General features: G+C 39.5%; 1 protein-coding gene across 1 annotated transcript in view; it reads right to left on the reverse strand.

Annotated features, from left to right (window-relative positions):
- Nucleotides 1-394: 394 nt before the first annotated feature.
- The window catches only part of MOXD1 (monooxygenase DBH like 1), a gene marked incomplete at both ends in the record, with an annotated part of 49,629 nt that continues 26,459 nt past the window's right edge, over nucleotides 395-23,564 (reverse strand). The window contains 8 exons of the mRNA XM_081997017.1: nucleotides 395-559; nucleotides 3,249-3,417; nucleotides 6,904-7,046; nucleotides 8,997-9,056; nucleotides 11,813-12,004; nucleotides 13,429-13,595; nucleotides 16,104-16,206; nucleotides 18,478-18,657. Coding sequence (XP_081853143.1) covers nucleotides 395-559; nucleotides 3,249-3,417; nucleotides 6,904-7,046; nucleotides 8,997-9,056; nucleotides 11,813-12,004; nucleotides 13,429-13,595; nucleotides 16,104-16,206; nucleotides 18,478-18,657 — 1,179 coding nt within the window. The remainder of the gene's footprint in view (nucleotides 560-3,248; nucleotides 3,418-6,903; nucleotides 7,047-8,996; nucleotides 9,057-11,812; nucleotides 12,005-13,428; nucleotides 13,596-16,103; nucleotides 16,207-18,477; nucleotides 18,658-23,564) is intronic.

Genomic DNA, 23,564 nt, shown 5'->3' on the forward strand with positions numbered 1-23,564 from the left:
GAAATAATTTAATAACCTGCAGATGTCAAGAACCAAGACAAAATAATACAGCACACACCAGGTTGAATGTGGTTAACTAAGTTGCTTTTAGTTTATTAATTTTACCCATATACATCGTTGGTTTTGAAAACACCACGTGAAAGAGCCAGGACAAAGTGTAACAAAATGGTGCGGGCAAAGAGATTTCCATATGCAACATGCCAGTGTACCTACTGTGATTTATACATACTTTACATCGAAAACCAAAACCCCCACAGTTTTCAGAGGAAGTACACATTTTATTTTGAACTAGCAAATTTAGTTTATTAATATGTAAAAAAATAAATCTACAATAGCAACAGTGCAAACACATCAGAACTTGCATGGCATACAGAACACAAATGAGTAAAAATTATTATACAAAGAGACCAATATTTTCTATGGTACTGACTGTGACATGTACAACAAACAACAGGCTGAGGAATAAACTGCAATGTAAACAGGAAGATGAGCTGCATATTACCGGTTCTGTCTTGTATGGTCTCTCTATTTCAGGGGGTAAAGCTGTCATGCCTTGGATCTGCAATTAAAATAATAAAAAATTATCAAAGCTTCATCACATAAGACAGAAATCTGTATTTCGCTCTTTAACTAGTTGGCATCTTGCATGAGAATCTATTGTTAGTTTTGCAGTGGGGTCGTGACTCTTACTGTGGAGACATCAAGCTAAGTAAAAATATTGATATACTGCACACCAAATGATCAGCCAGTGTGCACTTCCATTGTTCTCAGCTCAGGAGCAGCTGTACGCACTGGCATCCTCTCCCGTAAAGCAAGGTTAGGCTTTTGTTGGTTGATTTGTATGACCTTGTTTTCCTTTGTGGGATTGTTCCGTTGATTTGTTTTTTGTTTTCATCTTTCTGGCGGATAGAAATGGAAGTTTACAGTGTTACAGTGCTATAGGGATTATTGGATGACATTTGAATGTGTTCATTGGTTCGCACAAGGCTTACACTTGCATGTACATGGCAGTTCATTGTGCACACATTTATTTCACAGAATCACAGAGTGGTTGAGGTTGGAAGGGACCTCTGGGGGCCATCTGGTCCAGTGTCCCTGCTCAAGCAGGGCCACCGAAAGCAGTGTCATATTTCCATGTACTGAGCATTTTTCACTCTTCCCTTAGAACTCAGTGCAATTTTTATGGAGTTAGACATAACTACCTGCCTGTCCTGGCTTTGAGATGAAATTGGAGAGATTTGGGTACACTGCTTGGCTATGCTTTTCCTAAAGAAAAGAAGCTATACAAAAAGTGAGCCCCTGGACACAACCATATTTGAAAATTTGAATGCCCACTTGCACAGCACGTGCTTGCTTTGGGTTTTTTCCATGTTGCAATTATCCTGCACTGCAGAAAAAAAAAAAAACAACTAAATATTGACTTAATCTTAGCAAACACAACACAAAGCTAAAATTGATCAAGGGACCATCCCTACAGAAGGATGAAGGTATTTTCAACTCACTTCCTCTCCTTCAAGGTTTTTCCTTCTTGCAACAATTCACTGGTTGTTTGGCCATTCACGTTAAATCTGTTCTTGATTTTGATGAGGATAGCCAATTTAATGTAATATCACTAATAAGGGAAGGGAAAGGAAAGAGTCCTAATCTTAGCTTTGATGAATATGCTCTTGTCATTTGAAATAGGAAACTATGATTAAAAGGAAGAACTAAGCACTCCCAGTTCCATTGAGTTCACTCATTGACTACATTCTTTAGGTCGTAAGTATTGTTCCTTCATCCTGGAAGATAAAGGGGAACAGCATTTTCCAGAAAGCATACCAATTTTAAACTGAAAGAAGCCTAACCCCTCTGTGTGCTTTTCATCACCTTAACTTGTCCTCTGACAAATAATCAGTGAAAGAGTGGCTACGCAGCTGCTACTGGCCAGCAGTTGCAAAGGTCAAGAAGTTTAAGCAAAACTGGTGAATAGTCACATGTACTGTCAATAACTACTTTTCACAGAAGGTCTGCTGTGGAACAAATATTAGGAGAAAAGCAGAAGCTTTTTGATTATTTATAGGACACTGTTTCATTGACATCGCATGGGCAGAACAGTTTGTTGAATGTTGGGAAGACCCAAGAACGCCACTTGCAGGAAGGGAAATTTCTCCACCACCTGAAAGCACTGTGTGACCCGTTACGAGGCCATGTGGGCTGTTTTGGCGGGTGAGGAGAATGAGGCAAAGGTCCTTTCCTAGGAAGTATTTCATCAGAAGTATCTGGTATCAGTTCTGTTGGGCTGGCCTAAAATCGTGGTAGGAGGTAACCAGTACAATGAGGCAATCTTCCCTTTTTAGCAGAAAAGCTCAAAAAAGTAAAATGGTCTCTTTAATTTGGACTCTGTAAAGGAGTTCAATGAGCAATATATATTGTTCAGCATCTCCTTTAGGGATGATACTACATACACTAGTAGTTCTTTATAAACACACATCAACACTAAAGATGACGGCTTTTCCCAGCAGTCCTGTTGAAGTACCAGCAGACGTTTAGAATAAATAAAAACCTACTGGGCAATTATTTTTTTATCTTACAGGTTTTTTTTCATCAAGAGAATTGGGAATGGAAAACTATAGAAGATAAAATCTTCCAAAGGTGCGCAAAGGAAACAGACAATCCAAATGTCTTTTCTGGCCCAATATTATTAGACGTCTCTAAGACACAAGACCAACAAAAAAGCAAGAGATATTGGAAGAGTCCTCATATGACTTTAGGTAGTCCAGATGCCTGAGTTAAGAAGTTAGATTCTTGAAGCTTCCATATGCGGCCAATAAGCTTCCCCCTACAGAGTGTCTCAGAGGAGAAACCTCATTTAGGGATTTTGAAGCATCCATTGCAAGACCCTAACATAAGTCCCTGACAATGGAGGCAGCCAAGGGAAAACAGCTTTCTAACTTGGTCACCTAGTCTGGACACATATGGTTACTCTCTGATCAGTCCCAGACACACTGAACGACTCCATACTCGTATTACTGATCCCAAGTGCTGATCAAATATCCAACTTTTCTATTCTTTTTAAATACTTCTAGAAGTGGAGTTAGGTGAAAGCATTGATAAAAACATTCTCATCATTTGTTATTGTATGTAAATGCAATATAGCCATGTAAACAGTCTGAAGACATATAACCAGGTACTTATTCATGTGCAATGAAGCACAGTAAATCACGTTTGTTTCATGGTGGTGTTGCCTAATTTTCAATACTTAGACTTACCGACCATTCTGCATTATCCGTTTTTGAACATCTCACGTTCACTGGTAGTTTAAGCACAAGTTCATTATAGGAGAGACCCTCTGATCTGGACCATTTGAATTTGTTCATTGCATCCATGAAAGACAGGTTTTTATATTGTTTAGGACTCTTGATAATGAAAGGCCAAGTCCTAAAGAAAAATAAACAAACAGATTTTTAAAAATAGATAAATACTGTCAAGTTGGAACTGATGAGGAAAAGCTTTTGGAGAATCTACTCAGAACAAATGTACTGCTAACATGTATATTATGCCTAACTCATATTCGCAGCTACGTTCTCTGCTACTGAAAACTGATGCAGTTTCAATGATTTTAACAGACTTACTTATGAAAGTTTGTCAGCAGTTTAGGACTTGCTGCCAGATACTTTTAGAAATGAAGGACTAAGTTAAGAAAAAGAATTACATTGCTGTTCTCTGATCTACAAACTGAATACACAGGCAATTCAAAAGAGATCTATTGTAACTTCTCAAAAAAACAAAACAAAAAAAAGCTGCACCCTCTACTAGGCTTGGCAGACAGTGTTGTAAAGAAATGTTTGCCATTAGAAAGCTGCTTCCAGATGGCTCTGCCAAGCTCTGGTCATAACTCAGATAATAGGTCAAAACTCAGCCTAGCACAGGAGTTGTTCTAACATGCATTGGTTGGCCGCAGTGCCAAAAGATCAAACGACAGTAACTGGTGTTGTGGACATTGCCTTTTGGCATGTCCTTACATGCTGACTGCAAGGGGGCTTTTGGCCAGGGGTGGGACAGAGACCTGCTGCACTGCTTTAAGAGATCTCACTATTTGCCCCTGTGCAGGAATCCTCCCCATGAACAAGTGCGGCCAATCCCATTCTCTACCAGCTGAAGATGTGGAAAGGGAAGGAATGAGATTTCTTGTCTTTCATTTAGTAAAGAAAACTCAAAAATAACAACAGAGGAAAAATTAAAAAAAAAACCCAAACAGATAAAGAAAACTTTTTCCATTGTTCTTGCTTTCTCCTTGTTTGACTCTACTGGGATGAATGGAAACAACATGGTGGACGTGTCAATTTTTTAAAAACAGTCCAATACAGCTAGTGGAAGAATGAAAGTAGCTAAAACTTTACCTAAATATCCTAATAAATACTTTGGTTGGAGCATGAGATATCTTTCCAAAGCACTTTAGACAGATCTGTGTTATCTTGCAGTTGGCTGCTCCCACTTGCTTTGGGTTAAGTGCTGCCTATGCCAAAGTTCTGCTCTGCCCAACATCAGGCACAGAGAACATAATTTTAATCAAGCACCTATTCTACACTATTGTAGCCCAATCGCTTTCATCTCAGCTCCTCATGATTTATACCACTGTCTGTGCCACCAGACTGAGGAAAAAAAGTTTTAAAGTGAGCCACCGTGCCTTGATCCTGTTTCCAGTTTGCCTTCATGTGTAAGTCAAGAGAGACTTTAGAGGAGTCAGTGAAGCAATTCCCGTGTAAGACTGACACGAGAGATGAGTATCAGGTCACATATCCTTAGGCTGACAGAGCTTAATGAAACAGGAATTGTGGATTAGGTCATAAATACTAGAGGCAGCAATAATCTCTTCTTCTAATTACTATTCCATTTGCGGCAGACAGTCTGCATACTTACTCTATTCAAAACATCTTTATTTCCCAAGGCCAAATGTGCATTTTTTCCTTAAGTATAGTTATCATGAATGAACACTCAAAAGAGCATACATTTGTTAGAATATTTTCTTTCTAAGCTCAGAAAGACTCTTTTAGCTAAGACTAATTTAGAAACTGTGTTCTCCCTGTATTAAAAGAGATTGTAAATAGAAATAGTGTGGAAAATGAAGTAGACATTGACTGCATTGTGACTTTCTTTAAATTCTTCTGTCTTGGATATAAATTTCAGAACTAAGACCAATAAGCCTGTACATCAAATTACTTTCCAATAATAGTTTTATATGGTTTTGTTAAGATAAACTGTATAAGGAAAGACGGCTTTTAAAATGTAAATGTGATGGCACACTATTAGTCTACCCATTTTATTTTAAAACTTTACTATCACCTTAGTTTAGTGCAACTAATAATACAAATGTAATTCACCTTTCACCACTTTCTATTGTTTGATTATTTTTGTGCATTTAATTCATTTGGGAACTTTCCTCTTTAGACTATTCTCGCTCTGTTTACAATCCCTTCCATTGCTGTTGGGATCTTTAAATTTTAAGCACTGTAAGGAACACTTAAAAAATCAAATACACTACTTATTGATTTTCATATATTCACAGACATTTATCCTGTCTATAGTGGGCTTCCTCCTATCTCCTACCAAAATTTAAATTTTATGTTAGATTCTAGAAATCACTCTTGCTCTTAGTGAGCAATATTGTTGTGCAAGTCATTAAAGGGCAGAAAAGCCAGATCCAGCACCACACTGGGAAGCATTTTGTTCTTGCCAAGGACTCTCATCATGAAGGACAGCAAGACTTCTGCTGACTTATTGGCGAAACTGTAACACCTTGTTTAAAATTCATTAGCCTGTGGTTTACCCCAGCGGTCAGACGCCAGCTGAATTGCATGGACCTTCATGGTGGTTATTATAGATCCTGAGTTGCCTAAATGGTAACAGCCCCCACCCCCTGCTATTCACAGAGGGGATATTCAATATTTGTGGAGCACTGAAGTAGACAGATCTTACAACAAAATTATATTACCCCTTTTTAGTTGACCGATGGGCCAGTATTCAGATTCTTATGGGTTATTTTTATCAGGAAGAAAAATCTGATGAATGAGCTAGGCGTTTTTCTTTCTGGCATGGATTTACATCTCAAAAATGTGCAGTGTCCTGCTTCCCTGAACAGTAGGTGTCCAAGACTCAGTGTCTTTGCACAGAATTGCAAGCCCCTACAGCCAACAGTTCACCTAAAAAGCTCTTTTCTTCCTCTTGGCTCGATCCCTGCCACTGGTTCCATGTTTTTCTCTCTACTTACCTTGCATATCATCCTCTGTCTTGTTATTCTTCTGAAGCCCCCATTCTTTCATTTCTCTCCATCATGGTGCTTATCTTCCATTTATCTTTTACTATGAACATTTTAATATTCTTTCAATCCCTCCACTTCCCTTCTAACTTAAAACTTCTTCCGTTTTTTTGCATTTTTGTCAGTGTCACCAAGACAGCGTTAAGCTCTATATGTGAGCAACAGTTCTAGGATCTGGTTGCACCAATTGATTTCAGCAGAATTACTGACAACAAATCTACCCAGGGTAATTTGATACCATTCTACCAAACTGCTTTTTCAGAATTTTCTCTGTATATGTGAAACACTGATATGTTTTGATAAATTAATAGATTTAAACATTGATATGACATTGATATATAATCTTTTTACAGACGGTTGTGGTGAGAAAAAAAAACTGTTGTGAGAAATACTTTTTTTCAACAGGAGAAACTGCTTTTTTATTAAGAAAAAAAAGCAGCAAAATAATTTGGCAGGAGAAATAAGTAGCAGCTAAGCATATTTGACCAAAACTAAATGGCACACGTGACCCTGCAACATGTTGCACTACCAGAGAGAAATAAAAATGATCTTGTAATCCCGCAGACAGAAGTAGAGGTACTACACATATTCATAAACATTTTACTTGCCTGACTGGTCTATAGATTTCCTTAACACCAATGAACTGGAGTTGTTCCATTATATCTGGAATACTTGCACATCGGGTGAGGTTGATCCTTGGGTAATAGAGCAGATATGACAGGCACATTTCATTCCTGGTGCTCAGACCACCCTGAAAATGGGATTTTTCTTTTAATCAAGATAGCATTGGAATCCCACAGATAAAAACACCGATTAGCATTTATATGCTAATGAAATGTGTATCAGGAGGCCAAATTCAACAGGTTTACCTTGCACATTAGGTTATCAAGTAGCAAGAAGTTATTACATAATTAATTACAAAATACACTGCAAGATCAAGCAATACCTCATGAGCTTAAAAGATGTCAGAAAGAAAGACTATCAATAAAATAAGAATCCTATTATGGTAAAGAGTACTATCTGAGAAGTTGAGGTTTATTTTCAGCTCTCTTCAAGCTACTTATATCTACCATATTTCAGAAAAAGGGCTACAAAGTGGAGCAGATGTAGAAAAAAATCTGGTCAGATAATTAGTCTGTTTAATAAGAAAATAAATGAGATTTGCCTAGTAAAATGGAGGCCAGGGTGGAATATGTATCTATATGGACTCTCCTTGCAAGTACATATGCAGAGAAAGAGCAAGAAAGAGGAGAGTTTACAGATAATGTTGACTCAAGAACAAATGAGCACTAACTATAAAATAATTAGTTAGAGTAAGATCTTTAGCTAGTAGAAGAAAGACTCTTAAACAGTCTTCCATTGAGAGCCATGGGGCAAACAACTAATTTAAGATTAATCTTGGTAAATATGGACAAGATCATGAGCTGCATGTTCCTAAACCCCGTATGGGAACAGTTCCACAAATTTCACAGAACCACAGGAATAGGCATGGAGGAGACAAAACACACGAACCAAGGGCCAAGAGCCAGTGTGGTCACCACACAGGAAAACAGGAAAAAAAAGTCAAAAGCCTTCATTTTCATTTTTTGCTTTCCTTTATACACCTACTGCATGCGCCTACATGCAAGCCATGATTCCGGGAGAGGTATTCCTGTGCTCTCTGGATGCCAGGACCAGGTCTGCCTTGCAGAACAGAAACCCCTCAGGTCTCACCTCCTGGAGATCTGGATCCAGCCCCTCCCAAGGAAGCGGGATCAGCCCCTGCCGAAGGCTGGGTGCTTGGCAGCCGCGCCCCTCCCATAAGCACAGTGGGTCTGGCACCGCGCTCTGGTTTCGCAGCCAGCTGGCACAGTCCAGCTCATATCCCAACAACCGAATTTGCTTCACCTCCAAGATCAAGTGGCCGCGTCACAACGGCCGGCGCCGGGCCGCTGCTAAGTGAAAAAGCCACGCCTGGGAGACTGTGTGCTGCCATGCGCCAAACCCGAGCCGGGCTCCCTCGGCCCCCAGGTGGATGCTCACGCCCTGGCCATGGCTCTGCCTTGGCCGCTGCTCCGGACGTGCCCCCGGGGCTGTGGCACAGCCGCTCCTCGCGCCTCGGCTGCAAGGGCGCGAGGGCACCGGCGCGGGAGACCCCCTGCGCCGCCCCGGGGGCAGCAGCTGTCGGGGGGGTCCCTGCCGCTGGAAACCCCCCGTTTAACACGCAGAGGGTCACTGCGCCCGGCCTCCTCCTCCCGGCCCGAAGGATCCTACGCTGGGCACAAAAAGCAAGTGGTCCCATCTCGGCCATGGCATAGGTAAAAATCAATATGTAAGAACCGGCAATTACGCCTTCGGGGAAGAATGCGTAACAAGTTCATAAAAACAATTCATCAGAATATGCAGAATTTGCATGTTAATACATGTTAGGAAGAAAGCACTCCTTATACTGGCGAAGTCTGATTTTTCAAGGTCTTTTGAGCTGGCTTGCTTATTTTCATAGACTAGTCATTTGAACGCCTTATGCAAGAGATCAGACTATGATCATCGTAGTCCCGATGGCTTTAAAACCTAAGAGTCTATGAAAGGAAAGATAATACATAATTACGTGCACACAGGCATTAGCAAGTAAGTTCACGCTTTTTAATAGTATTTTATGAAAAAGATTTTACTCCCCAATATTATCTGTGTACTTATTTTGATCCATTAAAACTTTCCTTACCCATGTCATGCGAATTCGGTCCACAGTACTGTAGTGACATTCTGTGATCAAATTATCCCCCTGAAACACAAGATTTAGGAAGTTCACAGTTCTGAAGTTTATCAACACCAGTTTCAGGTATCCACAGATGACAGCAAACACTTACGAAATGAAGATCAGAGCAGTGGATAGGACTTTTTGAAGGAGCAAAGGATTAGGTAATTGGCGTATGCTAAGGCATTGGCACTTAGCATTCATATTATCCCAGATCCTCTGGGATCCCCCATGAATTTAAGTGGAGTCTTATTAAAAGCCTCGTCTGTTTTTTTTAAAATAGCAATGGAGGTGCCCAGTTATAATCCTGTTTTCAGGAAAATTATATATGTAGACCATGTATACATATCATTCTTGCTCCAAAACTCATCCAGTTCTACTTTGGATAGCTTTCCCCAGGCTAATTTATCCTGCCAACTTCAATAGAAATACTTGCCAAATGAGGAAAATAAGGTTTTCCACATCATAATAACAACTATTTATCTGCCAAGCCTGGGAGTAGAGGAGTGGCAGGCAAAGACTTAACTACATTGACAGATGTGTATGGGAAAGGATGAATACTTACCTTCTCAAGCACATACAATTTACTTTTTGCTGTCTTGACAAACTGATCTACAGTTTGGTAATACCTTTATTCCCGGTACCTAATCAAATACAAATCTCAAATTCACCATGATAATCAAGTGGAAATTGAAGTATTGAAGAACACAGCCAGACGTCAAAAATCTGCTATTTTGGGGCAACTTCGTATCACAAGGATGCCAGAGGTTTATTTGCTTTGGTTCATTTTTTTTGCACCAGCATCTTCCCTTCTCACCCATTGTATTAATCTTCCCTGAAAACATCAGATCACCCTTCAAAGGTTGAGAATTTCTCCTTTCCTGTCGGCTGCCTCGTTGCCAGATCAATGCTGGCACTGACTGTACTCCGGGCTGCTGGAAGTGCATCAGCCTCGTGTCGGACAAATGGAGACGGAGCTTTCTGAAGCAGTGTGAACTGGCACAGCTTTGCTGCTCCCAGTGGGAGAGCCAGTTCCCACCAGCAAGGTCTCTGGCTCTCGTGGCTTATGGACCCGATAACATTCACTAGAAGTGTTCCTTCTGTGAGATTAGGTCTTTCGCTTCCAAATTTGGAAGAGAGTGCTGATACGTGAAGAAAGCAAATAACCTGGACTCCATGAGCTGAAAGAAAGATACATCCTTGGAAGAGTTGGCAGAAGGAGAGAAAAACAAGAACTTCTATAAAATTTTTTACTGCTAATAATTAATTGATTAGACTGTGGTCCAAATTACACCAGAATGATGTATGTAAAGCTGTGCTGGTATTTTTGCATAAGATGAAAACAATAAAAGGCATGAAAAAGGCTCACTTCAGAGAAAGAATTCCTGCTTCTACTCGAGCTGTCTTTTTTTAAGTTGTTGATACTATCAAATACCTCTTTTGGTCTTTCTACTGTCTACTCCCTTTTGTTCTTGAATTTTAAGAGGCCTTTCTCTATAATATGTGTGGATTTTCCTAAAAATATTACAGGTTTTCTCTGCAAACCTGTCATCTTCTGCCAGCCCTCTTCCTAAACCTTTCAACACTTCTTTCCTGGAGGAGGTAACACCAGTTTTTCTTTGAAGTCCCCGTGGAGTACAAGCACTTGGACTTCAAAGAGTAAATGCTGCACCTGAACATCCATGTTTTGCTGTGGAAATTAAATTAGAAAGTTAGCATTTTAGCTTCTTGCCTTTAAAGGACAAATATCAAAGTAACCCAGTGTGGGAGAAGAGGCATAAGAGAGGAAGGGACATGAAGAGAAGCCTGGAAGTTTAAATCGTGGGGCTCCTGACCATACTTGAAGTTCAGTCATGCCAAAGGTCTTTCCAGCTCCTTTCCCTTACTGGCTTCAATCATTAAAAAAGTCCAGTTGTTTGATATTTTGCATCTGACCAATTCCATCAAGTAATGGGCTTGTTCACATGCACCCGGAGAGGCACATCTCCACCTGCTCTGCTGGTCACATCTGGAGCATCCAACCTTTGCAGCACTAAATTTTCTGTCCTCGAGCCAAAGCTTCAAAAATACATGCCAGCTGGAACTAAGAAAGTTGAGCGAATAATTTTTAAATGAGTGACTCACCAAAAAATACAGACTCTTTTCATGCAATACCTATGGATAGCTAGTGCTTTATAATATAACTGCGGGTAGGATTTTTCTAAAAAATATAGTACGTTATTCTCACAAGAACAGCAGATAGAATTGCATGATTTCTTCTTCCAAAAGGTTTTGTTTACTCAGAGAAGCCTCATGTGGAACATGAGCTCAGAGTTTTACTCCTAACAACAAATTAAAATGTGAAATAAACAGAAGACCTGGTTGATTTGTAGATAGATGTTTGCAAGGCTGGATAGTTGCTGTGTGCAAATACTCAGGATATGCTACTTGGCTCCAGAGGCTCCGTAAAGCCACGCAGTGGCGTTTCCATTCTTCAGCTGGCTGGATGCACAAAGATGGCACAACCAGGCACACATATGATTTTATAATCTGCTTTGTTCAAACATTTATAAAAGTAAAGTTCAAATCAAGTAGTTGTGGACACCAGACAGACGAATTGATGGGCCAAGACAGTCTGCAGTGTCTCCTGAGACACTGCAACTTCAATGCATTAGTCACTGCGATAAGTGGAAAAATGAACGAAACATGCAAGAATTACGTAGCAAAATTAATCTTAAACTTGAGTAAATGCTAGGCACACAATCTCTTAAACACTTTCAGGGAAAGAATTAAAAATGTCGTACTGGCAAGATGGTTCGTTCTTCTTTCAGATACTGAAACTCCTGGAAGTTGAAGTCAAATTCATCATCATAAGCAAGCAGCTCCTGCTCCTCGCCGTTGTGGAAGTGGCGCATCCTGATAGCTCTGCCAGCAAGGTGAGCATGAAGAAGTACCGCAAACACATGAATCCCCGCAGGTCTCTCGGCACCTAGAGCCTGGCCACAGGAAACCAACACCATGTATTGCCCATACGCAGTGTAATGTAATGTAGTGCAATGTACAAACAGAGTGAAAATACGTTAATAAATGCATTTTACATTCCCTCAGTTTACAGCAAAATGCAGTCTGGAGCAAAAACAAAACTGTATGTGAAATTAAGTTTTTACATACAAAAAAGTCTTGGTTTTTTTCTGGGATTTTTTTTTTTAATAAAAATGTGTTTTGAGTCCTAATGCACACAGTTTTAATGAAAATCAAATTAACTGCCAATGATTCTCAATAGACTAGGATTTTCAACGGTATTATACTAAAACCTGCACATCATTTTACTGCTATTGGCCGATGAATATGGATGTTTATTGTGAAAAAGAATTTCTGTGCAGTTATAAATGACGTTATCATCAATATCGTGCCAAGAGAAGCACTTTAAATTAAGAGGCTGTAATTATAATATGCTCTACTTCCCAACTTCAAGTCAACTGGTAGTGAAATACCGTAGGTTTACATCTGAAACTTTTTTTTCGTGTCAAAAACATTTTAAAATTAACTTTTCCAAATTGACACAAATCTGACATCACTCCCATTTTAGCTGAGATCTATGGATCTGAACTTCTGGTATGCTAAACTTTGATTCTTGTTCAGAGGCCAAACTAGAAATTATCTGTTATCACAATACCTTTCAAGTACAGCCTTAAGGTCAGAAACCTCACGATAATGGATTCTTTAAGTGTCTTTAGGCTGAAAAATGCTATGACAATATGGAACATTTAACACCACCAAGAACGAATCTAAATTCCATATCTAATTTGCCCTTCACTCCAAACCGCATCATAACAAGCACTGATTCAACCTTTCTCTATAAATGACGAAGTATATGAGAATCTCCTGTGATACATTAATTGCAGATTTTAGACAACGCTTCCATTATCTGTAGAGATATTTAGATTATCCTAATGAAACCAAGTGTTTAATGAATGCATAATTTTGTACTTTGGGCCATACAACAAAATTATTTCAGGTTTTTAGTTTCTGTAACTGGTCTAATACCTTTCAGGCTTTCATTTCACTATTAGGAGCCTTTTGGATATGTACAGATCTCTCAACACTTTTTCAGTGCTAACTATTCCGGGCTATTTATAGCTTTGCCATGTAAGCAATGTATGCTTATATATTGAACACACAATTAAATCATTGCAAGCACTGTGTCATCCAGTATTACTCATATCAGTAAAGCAGCCTGAATACTGAGCACCCCAAATACCCAGATCAAAAAGACTCAACATTCTGGAGGGCGGCATGTAGCAGATGCTTTTTCTCACATGTCCTTAACCAGTAACTATCAATCTTCCCAAGAAGTTAAACGGGCTGTCCAAAACTATTTCTAAGATTGAAAAGCAATGGATTCAGGCAGGAGACATACCTCTTCCAGACATTCCAGTGTGCAGTGACCCTCTGACACAAATTCAGGCATGCCCGGTGGGATATTGTGGAATAGGCTGACCCAAAGACCAGCTTCAATAACCCCAGCATCATATTTCCTTATAACTGGAGTATAAATTAGCCTCAGACCAGAGTTATCTATCAAGCCTGCAACAAAAGACCACAGTCAGCCATGGCTGTAAATCAGTATTAGAAAAAAACCCCAAAACCACCAAACCAAATTGTTTCATATTTTTCAAGGCTTGTCCTAAGTTTTTTACATGAAAATGGAGGAATCAACCTCAATAACCTGGAAATTAGTCAAACCATATGCAGGAAGTAATAAATAGGGGCAGCCCATAGGAGGGCTGTTAAACATGGTATGTTGATATCTGTGGTGCTCAGATGTGAATGAAAAATACGTGCTGCCCATAGCCCCTGTGTCCCTTCCACTAAGTTACCCAACATGGACCTCAGAGAAAAGGCGGCAGGTCACAGACAGAGCCAACAACACAAGGAAATAATAAGATCTCAAAAAGTGCCATGTATGACTTTCAAATTAAATATTTAAAGCAGAGCTTAAAGTTGTTGTGGTTATTTTTCTTTAGAATTTTCAAGCCATGTGTTGCCTTCTACTTGTAAATTTATCTATTCTTTCACCTTGAGCCCTAGCATTAATTATGTTTTTTTCTTTGTTTTGGATTATTAATTGCTGTCACATTACAGCATACCTCAGATGACCAAATAATTCCCTTTTGCAATCTCCCCAATTAACAGAGCATCAACCAGACATATGAAAATTGGCTTCCTAAGTCCCAAACTTGAAGATAATACCAGCATCGTGAGTAAAGTAGACAAGAGAAGTACACAGGGTTTTAATGCTTCACTCACTCAAAGACTTCTCTTGATTTCAAAAAGTAGTTTAAGGAACAAAAGTCTGTTGTAAAAAGGCTGTGGGTTTTTAGCCATATGCGTTTGCTTGTGTATCTACTCAGAATGAGTAGATATGTTGCCTCTGTCATCTAACTACTTGCAATTATTTCTCCTGTATTAGCCATTTTTATTAGGAAAGATACACGCAAAAAACAAAGATTAATTTGTGTTGTACAAGCTCTACATTCTGTTAGCTCATCTCTTACATTCTCCTTTGTTGTCCCTTTTCAAATTTTAAAATTAAAAATGCAAAAAACTACCAAGTATCTCAGAGAAGGTAAGAGGCTTCCTAGTGACCTATATTGGTCTTCTAAAAAACATAACAGACATAGCAGTGCCCTAAACCAAATTTTACATCAACATAAATCGGCAGGCTACTTCAAGGTAGGCAAATGACAGGAGGGCAGAGCAGGGACTAAGTTAGCCAGTCACTAAAATACCTGAGAGAGAGTAGTATATAATTATTAAGAAACAAAGGGTATGAACTATGCATAGCCAATTAAGAGTGGTAATCAACTATGAGGCATTCTGCAAAATACAAATCATGACATTTCAGATAATATATACTGTCCCACAACATCACAATTTTCATGTGTTTGGGAATCCATACTCATTCCCTTTCTAAATCTAGAAAGCTAGCTACAGTCTCATCAACTTGACTTTTTACGTTGTGGTATTTCCCCTTCAAGCTTGTTGCTAATGTCTAAATGCCAGAAATTTTTACGATATGTAAGAGTTTTTGATGAACAATCTCAGAAAAGGCCACCTTTCCAATTAAAAGTGAATGTTAAGGATTTCATAAACAGAAACATTCAACACCAGCCAAGTTAGGAGCAGTTCAAACATTTTTGAGTCTAACTGGGAGCCAAGACTGCCTACCAATCTGAGTCAGTTAGGAAAACATCACCGCAGATGAGGCTATCAATGCAGCCTTTAACCCTGAGACCCAAGCTGGGAAAATGCAGATCCCAAAACGGGAGAACAAAGGTGCCCCCGTGGCAGGTTGGGTGCTGTGTCAGGAGGACTCGCGTGCCCCTACCCGAAGCAGTGCGAGCATCCAGAATATTCTCAGGTACAGTAGCTCAATAAACTTCTGTTTGAGAACAAAAAAGCATCTTTCCAAAATCAGTCTCAAAGTCCCCTGGATTTTCTGGGGCTCCCTGGATTCTTCCTTTTGCTTCTTCTAAATATAAATAAAATTTAGAAAGAAGATTAAAAACCACCATTATAAAAAAAACCCCAAACTTATCTTTTGAGATAAACTGGTTTTACCCAGTGAATGGTCTAGCAACCTGAGTCTATACTTCACCTTCAGAAACTGCCCACAGTTCAGGTAGATGTCTTAAAAAAAAAAAAAAATCAATAAAAGGCTCATTCCCTGTGCTGCAGTCTCACAGGCTGGGTGCTGTGCTGCTCTCTCTCGGTCTGTTTCGATTTCCCAGCAAAAGGAAAGGAGAGATAACATGAAGAATGTAGTGATAAATGGAGATGTATTCACCTGGTCCACAATTCTTTGTACATCCGAATCTCCCACCGACTCAGAGAGACTGACTCAGTCCCTCCCTGACTTCAGGTTAAGCATCTCAGTGCAGTGAGAAAAACACTGGGAACCAGGAGCTATTGAGCAGGGAAATATAAGCCTCAACTTTGTATTTGCTCTGTTTGCCGTGCAATGCAATGAGAAACACTTGTGTCTAGTACATTTGCCAATCTTGGTGTTTTAAAGAGTGTGAGGGTACAAACCTTCTGTGTATGACGGATTGTCATAATGCACCTCCATGAGGACGAACTGAGGGTCAGCTGCTGTCCCAATGGATAAGCCAACATGAGGAGGGTAGGTGAAGCCCTGGAAATCAACATAGGCATGTAGAGTTAAGGTATTTTTGCCATGGTTAAGAGTTAATTTCTTTTTATAAATACATCTATATTTTTTCAGTGATACAATCATATTAATGCTAAAATTCACAAAGGTAATTTCTTTCAAAACTTTCTGAACATGACATTGTGATGCAATATATTTATTATATACTCAATGCATTAAATAACTATGTCAATATAAAATAGTAGATCCTATGCTTGCTGAAGGATAAAGCCCTAAGCAAACTGCTCTGATCTCACCGCTGACCCTGCTTTGAGTAGGAGGTTGGACAAGAGACTTCCTGAGGCCCCTTCCAACCTGCATTATCCTGTGATCTTATGATTATTTACCCTGTATTTATTCCTTGAGCAGAAAAGGAAAATTGCATTTTAAATGTATAAACATTGCATCATCAAGCAGTTAGTCTGACAATAAACCCTTATGAAAAATTGAATTGACATTTTAAATGTTCCCAGATTCTAAAAGCAGTAACTTCTAGGGAATACTGAGGCTGTGCATAATTACATTGTTTTTCCTGCACAAATCACTGCATTCTAAGCAAAATTATTTGAATAATAAAAATTATCTTCCTGGTTACATGTACATTAGCAAGCCATGCAGTGCAAAAGAAATAGCTCTGTACAGTGCAACAGCTTGTGCTGGACCCACTGTCCTCAAACGGTGCTCCTTTGGACAAGCTCTGGTCAGACCCCATGCACCGAACTCCATTTTATTGCTGGGAGGTACTGGGTTCACCTTCAGTTTAACTTCATCCCAAAGGGGGCTGTGCAAGTTCTCAAACCACTCATGATGATAAACAGAGCTTGGTAAGTGGGGATAACCGGGAGATTTACTTCAAAACTCACTCTTGATTCAAACTGAAATACCGATATCTTCTAAGTGAACTCATCTACCAAATTCACCTTTATAGGAATGAACCTGCATCATTTTATAGCATATAGCTAATATTTTAATATGCAATTTGATATTCTAACTTTCTGAAATGTGCAATTTGAAATCCCAACTTTCTGATGTTTAAAGGACATTAATGAATTAATAGTAGTATATAGTAATAAACATTTTCACCTCCATTCTATGTAAGGGTAAACTGGAGTACTCCAGTAAACCTGAATGCCATCCAGATCTGCCAGATTCCTCTCTACAGATCTTTAACAATGGGATTATCCTTGCAAAAGCCTCCATAGTGCTTGTCAAATGATAACTTATTTATGAGTTTTTTATTTCACTTAGATTAAGACAGTTGAAAGTACAAATACTAGGTCAGAGCATAGCTGATGGCAAAAATGCACAAAGCATGCTCATAAAAATAATGCTCATAGTGGATTAAACTTCTTTTATGGGTCCATGTAGCAACTCTGACTTCCTCACACTGCAGCACTTGAAGGCAGTTTTGGACTGCAGGCTGGCAAACAAGGGCTCCAGAAACGATCATCACCCCAGCACCACCGTTTGTGTGGGCACACCGTGAATCAAGGGGGTAAAGAGGGGGTGGGATTCTTTGGGCAGTAATGCTGCCTTATGTCAGCTGAAAGCATTACTGCAGGCTAAATGAACGTATGAAATAAGCTAAAAACACAGTCTGGGGTCAACATGGCATCAGAGGCTGTTTTTTCTGTAGATGTGCCCCACTGCCATGAGCGAAGTCATCCTTCTGCTGGCCCCACACTGACACAGGATCACTCCTACACTGAAATGATGTCTCTTTGGGCTGGGTAGGAAATTTCAGAACGATATGCCTGAATGGGGCAACACTGTAACCAGGTCCTGGCAAGGCACAAAATGCGTTAACTCTATGTCTAACTTCATTTGGAAAATCTTTCTTCTGTGTCTTTCATGCAGTCACCTAGAGAGACTTGTTTTTCTTTCTGTCATTCTCCACAGGTAACAGGTACTGGTCATTGCTGGCGGCAGTGTATTTCCGTATCAGATGGGACGAGCTGATACAGTGGGGACAGACTTCCATGCTCCCAAGTCATCTTTCTTCCCCTAAGGCATCAACACTCTCTATACAATTTTCATTAATTTTAACTTGTCACTCAGGATGTTTATCGCACTTCATACTTCAGAGGCCAACAAGAAGTTGAGATCTTACTGGTGAGGCATTTAGGGATTGTGACTGCGTACCCTTAAAAACAGAGAGATTAAGTAATCACTAATATACTAGGAAAAAGCTACATTATAATACACACCCTCCTAAAGCCCCATTGATGAATGACGCTAGACAACCATTCATCCTACCTCTCCTCCAATGGCCCAGGCAAAAATGACTGTCTCACATGTGAGAAAAGAGTCTGGCATGTTGGGGTGGTAACACTCATGCCCGTAGTCCAGCACACTGTCATTCAAATTGCTGCTGCACTGGTAGAGCAGGATATGGTGCACCAGATTCTCATGGCCTTTCTGGATCAATGGCTCAACCTGTCAATGTCAAATGGAAAAGAAAACACATCCCAAATGGGACTATTTCAATGCAGGTATGCAGACAGGACTAAAAATTATATGGTGCATTTATTTTAAAAGAGGCGACCTGACATTAGATTGTAGCTAGGTTGAGATGCTACTTCAGCACTCTGCAACCCCAAGCGTTAAAAACATCATTGCCCAAGTGCATCAATGGGGACAGGAAGAAAATTCTGTGTCTTGACGAAACCTCTGATGCCATCTGTCTTGTTCTCCCTTCTCCCACCCCAGTCTTACACTGTCGCTTGTCTTTCTCCCTGCCCAGTCCCGTTTAGCCACATTCCAGCATGAAGTGGATATAAAACAGCTGAACATCTGTCCAACGAAACCAACTTGGTATCTGAAGTACTCAGAACTTTTCATCCCTGTTTCTGCCTCTTTTGTACTATTTTAAGCTAGAGCTACCCATAGATTCTGTACATCTAGGGTGAGCCTGGAGGTATACCCAACATTCCTCAGCAGCTCAAGACGGACTTTCAAATTTTTTTGACATCTACAAGAAATTAGAATTATTTCACAATCTGCTGAGTTTTAAAGACTTTATTAATATGAAGTCATTCCTCAGAGGTTGGGTGCTCCAGTCTGTTTGTGGCAGTGAAGAGCTGGAGGGCTCTCAGGGGTGCCTGGGTGCCCCCAGTATAATTTGACCACCGAACTTCAGGGTAGGCTGAAATTATTTCATTCCCATATAACAGTGTTCACTCTCTCTTTGGATGGATGATGTTAAATTATCTCTGTCAGAAATGACATCCCTGGGGCAAACATGAATACTTCTGAAAAAAGTGATTTTGTTTTTCAGGAAGATCATAATCCACAAAATATCAGCACATAGAAAACAGTGTTAAAATAAAAGGAGTTTTTCCCTTGCTTTTGTTTTCAAATGTTGCATACCATTCTGTCATACCTACCTTCAAGTTGAATAAGATAAAACATTCATGTTTTCACAGGAAAAGTAAAGCTTTGGCAATGCAACTCTTAAGATGCAGGGTGCCATCCTGTATTGCCTTTTAATTTTGGCAAAGGGAAGGTATATTAAACAGGCAAAAATTATATATAGCTCCTAATTTTGCATCATGTGTTTTGCAAGCATATGAACCCCAACTAACAGAGGGCCAGAACAGTTTATTACCTTATTAAAATATTGTTAGCACAATAATGTTACCAGAAATGTATCTCTCTGCACTTTGCTGAAACCACCAAACCAGTTACAAAAGAGGAAGGGCAGGAAGAAGCAACCAGAGCCTCTGCATATCAAGACCACCCTCATTGATATAAATCTGCAAAATACCATTGAGGTTGGGCTCTTGGGGAGTCCAGCTGCTGCTGAGTACCTGCATGTCTGTCCAAGAAGTGCACAGCCCAAAACCACCCACTTCACTGTGCTCAGTGAATCAGTGGAAGGATGCCAGTTTACACGGATGCACCACAGTTTTGTTCTGATGGCAAAAATGAAATACTTCACAAGAGATCTTCTGTTCTGTTCTCAGCAATCATTATTTCACTTAGCCTTACCATCATAACAAATTACTGTACTATGAAAATAAAAGTATTTTTGAAGCAGCTAAGAGTCAGTTTTCCCATCAGATAAGAATTTATTCCCAAATATATCAAACTGACTGACAAAGATTCAGAAATCCATTTCAGCTTGATGTTGCTGCTTCTCTCTGCTCTTTTATATACCTGCATATTTATCCAAACACTGCAGAACCAAAACACACCCGTATCACATCAGCATATACATTAAATAGCAGTGTATATATCTCCAGAATTCAGAAACTCCACATAATGTATGGGTTAGTCAGCAAAATGATTATGGGAATATTAGCTCTGTAGCTACCAAGAAAAGAGAGTATTTTTGTCCCAACATGTAATAGTTCTGCCTGCTGCTACAAGATCCCAGCACCTGCTGTGCTTACAGTCGCTACTTCAAAACCAACTTCCCCTCAAAACAATGGGGCATCACCAAAATTAGAAACTCGCATCCTGTCATCGGTTTTTAGGGTCGGTTACCTAAACATTAGCAGCACTTCAAAAAGTAGGTTTGTTCAGCTTGCTTTAGCGAAGAAAAGAAGAAACTAAAACAAACCCTTAAGCATCTTTCCAACGCATCTTGTAGGACACCTTATATTCTTCAGATGCACAAATATACAATGAAAAGCAGCAGCGAAGTTACACTTTTTACACATTTTTATTACAACTTGGTTAAAGAGGCGCCACCTTTCTCTCTCCTCCTTTAAACAATAGATAAAAAAAGAAACTATGAGGAATGGTCAAAAATGTATTAACAAAAATCTTGGGAAAATCTCATTAATCACAAATTGTTCATTTCCCAGAAATGTATGGAAATATTTTAATTGCCAGTTCCCTAAGGATCACAGCATCATGTCTGACTGAAACAAGAGAAGTAAGAGGAGCAGATCCTCCAGACACGTTGGGTTCCCTTTCTCTGATCCAATGAACAGCTAACTGTATTTACGTACTAGAATAACTTCAGCAGAAAAGAAAATGAAGAAATATGATTTGGTTCTCTATTGTAGTGATTAACTGGAGCAGGGATTTAAACATCCCATTCTATACCCCAGGTGAGTGCTGCCCCAGCTACTGAGCCATTTATTGTTTTAGCTTATAGAGTTTGCTGGTTGTTTAGGCTGCCTCCGCTCTCCCTCCCTCCCTTTCCACAAAAAGCATCTGTACAGCTTAGTTTGCTCCAAGCTGAACAGAAATTCCGAGGCCTCATTTTTTTTTCCAAATAAACAAAATTCTTGTTTTCTGGCCAGCCTTACAAACAATGGCGAACAATGGCCGAGTTCCGCAAATACTGGGCCAAATTCAGCAAATCACTAATGCATTTAAATGTGCACATAAGTAGTCCCAAGTGTAAAATTAGTTGCTAGAGCAGGTATCTACAATTAAATATCTAGATCAGGGTGGCCTGGTTTCCAGAGTACTTGCAGCTCCTGTGAATGATAACACAATTTGAAAGGGCTCATCTCCTACCAGGTTATTCCTATTTTAACAGCCCTTTATCAGCTTTGATCCCTAACTATAGGCATTGATTTTTAAAATATGGACTGTTTAATGCACACATTCAAAGTTTCCAGTTATTTTAATGTTTTAAGCACGAAGTTTTTGGTTGTTTGATAGTCTTTAATCACAAAATCACACAACTGAAAGCTAAGCTAAGGTCTATTTTTGTAGGTCTCCAGTCACAATAATAGTGGACCAATCCTGAAAAGTCGCCATGTTAATCTTGTTAATTTGCCTTGGGAAACAATGCAACTTTTAGAATACTTATGAAAAGATAATAATTTGCTATGGTAAAATAAGGCAAAGGAACTAAATACTGTGGTAAAAGTAGGCATAGTACCTAATAGTCAATAAACTGCAGATTTAAGCGATCAATTAATTTTTATTTGGACTTTTATTTATACATTGGCTTTTTTTTTTTACTCTGTTCTTGTAGTGTAAGGGGACTCTGAAACGACACTTTCAGCCACTGATAACTCAGTAATTTAGATGAGTTGTAGTGAAAATGGGAGTTCACCTTTCACTTTCAATAAGCACGAGGAAACCTGTGACCTTGAAACGTAGTTCCTTCCCCTTTCCTTGCTAATTCTTACCCACCTCATGTTAGCCAAGGGAGTCAAGAAAGAGGTGGAAAGGAGACTGAAAGGGAAAATGCATATAACTACCTATTTTCCCCATTTTGCCTCACTCTTTGAGGCTCATCTGTGGCACTTTTTCACTGTTGCTGGCATGCAAGGAAGACCCAGCTGTCAGGGTTCATCTCTTTGCCATGCCATGAATAAGCCTGCAGAGATACTGCACCACCGGGGCACCTCGGTGACTTCTTCCCCTGCAGGCAAAGTGCATTTTCTGCTTGACATTTCCTAACTGCCAGAGGCTCAGATAACAAAAGCCTTATATCCACCCTACATCAAAATGCCGAAAGCGTTTGGGACTGCAAAAAATAAGTGCACACAACAAGACACGATCTCCCCTGCTTTTCCTGAAAGCCACAGAAAGAAGCTGCTGTTTTATTATTCATGATGATTTAGTTTCTGCATCCTCTCTACCTTTCTTGAAAGCTTGGGTGAAAGATCTTGCTAACTGAGTACACTGATGGATATGAAGCCATCTGATTCCCACTAATGGAGATAAAAGATAATAGATGTCCTATACTCCACCACCACATCAAATCAGGGTTTCCAAAGATGGAGGCATTTAAAAAGCACAGCATTCAAATGCAAAATGAAGACACTGCCTTCTGCAAACCAAAGTGCAGGTTATGGTTAAGGTGTGAGATTAGCATGACCTGTACTTGTCAGGCAGGTTGAGAGGTTTCACAGAGCTCCTTTCATCATACTGTATCTCTTAGCACTTCTCAAAATACTGACTTTAAAAGAATATAACAAATAAATTTTAGGTTTATTATCAAGTTAGTTAATACAGATAAGACATGTGCTTTCCACCTGTTAATTTAACAGAAGCCCTACTCAACAGGCTGACATCACATGAACAAAGAAAATGCTTACATCTGCCAACGCAGGGTTACTCAGCTTCTATTTTTCTTCCTCTCTTCTGTGCTTCCTATTATCCCTTTACCTCCTGCTCAAACTGAATGCACCACGTGTCTTTATTTCTTAAAAAAACATGCCAAAATTGTAACATACTAGAGCCTTGCCTCTCAAGCTGTTGATAAGCAGGGTCAAGATACTAATGTACAATGTATTAAACAGGATGAAAATGCAAACGGCCCAAATGGCCCAAGAACTTAGATTGCCTACAAAGGAAAAATATCTCCCGAAACCTGGAAGCCTTTCTTGCTTATTCTTGTTTTCCTCCCTTTTTATTTGCTTTGCTTT

Source organism: Phaethon aethereus (genome assembly GCF_964289735.1).
Source record: "Phaethon aethereus genome assembly, chromosome: 3".
Taxonomy (NCBI): Eukaryota; Metazoa; Chordata; class Aves; order Phaethontiformes; family Phaethontidae; genus Phaethon; species Phaethon aethereus.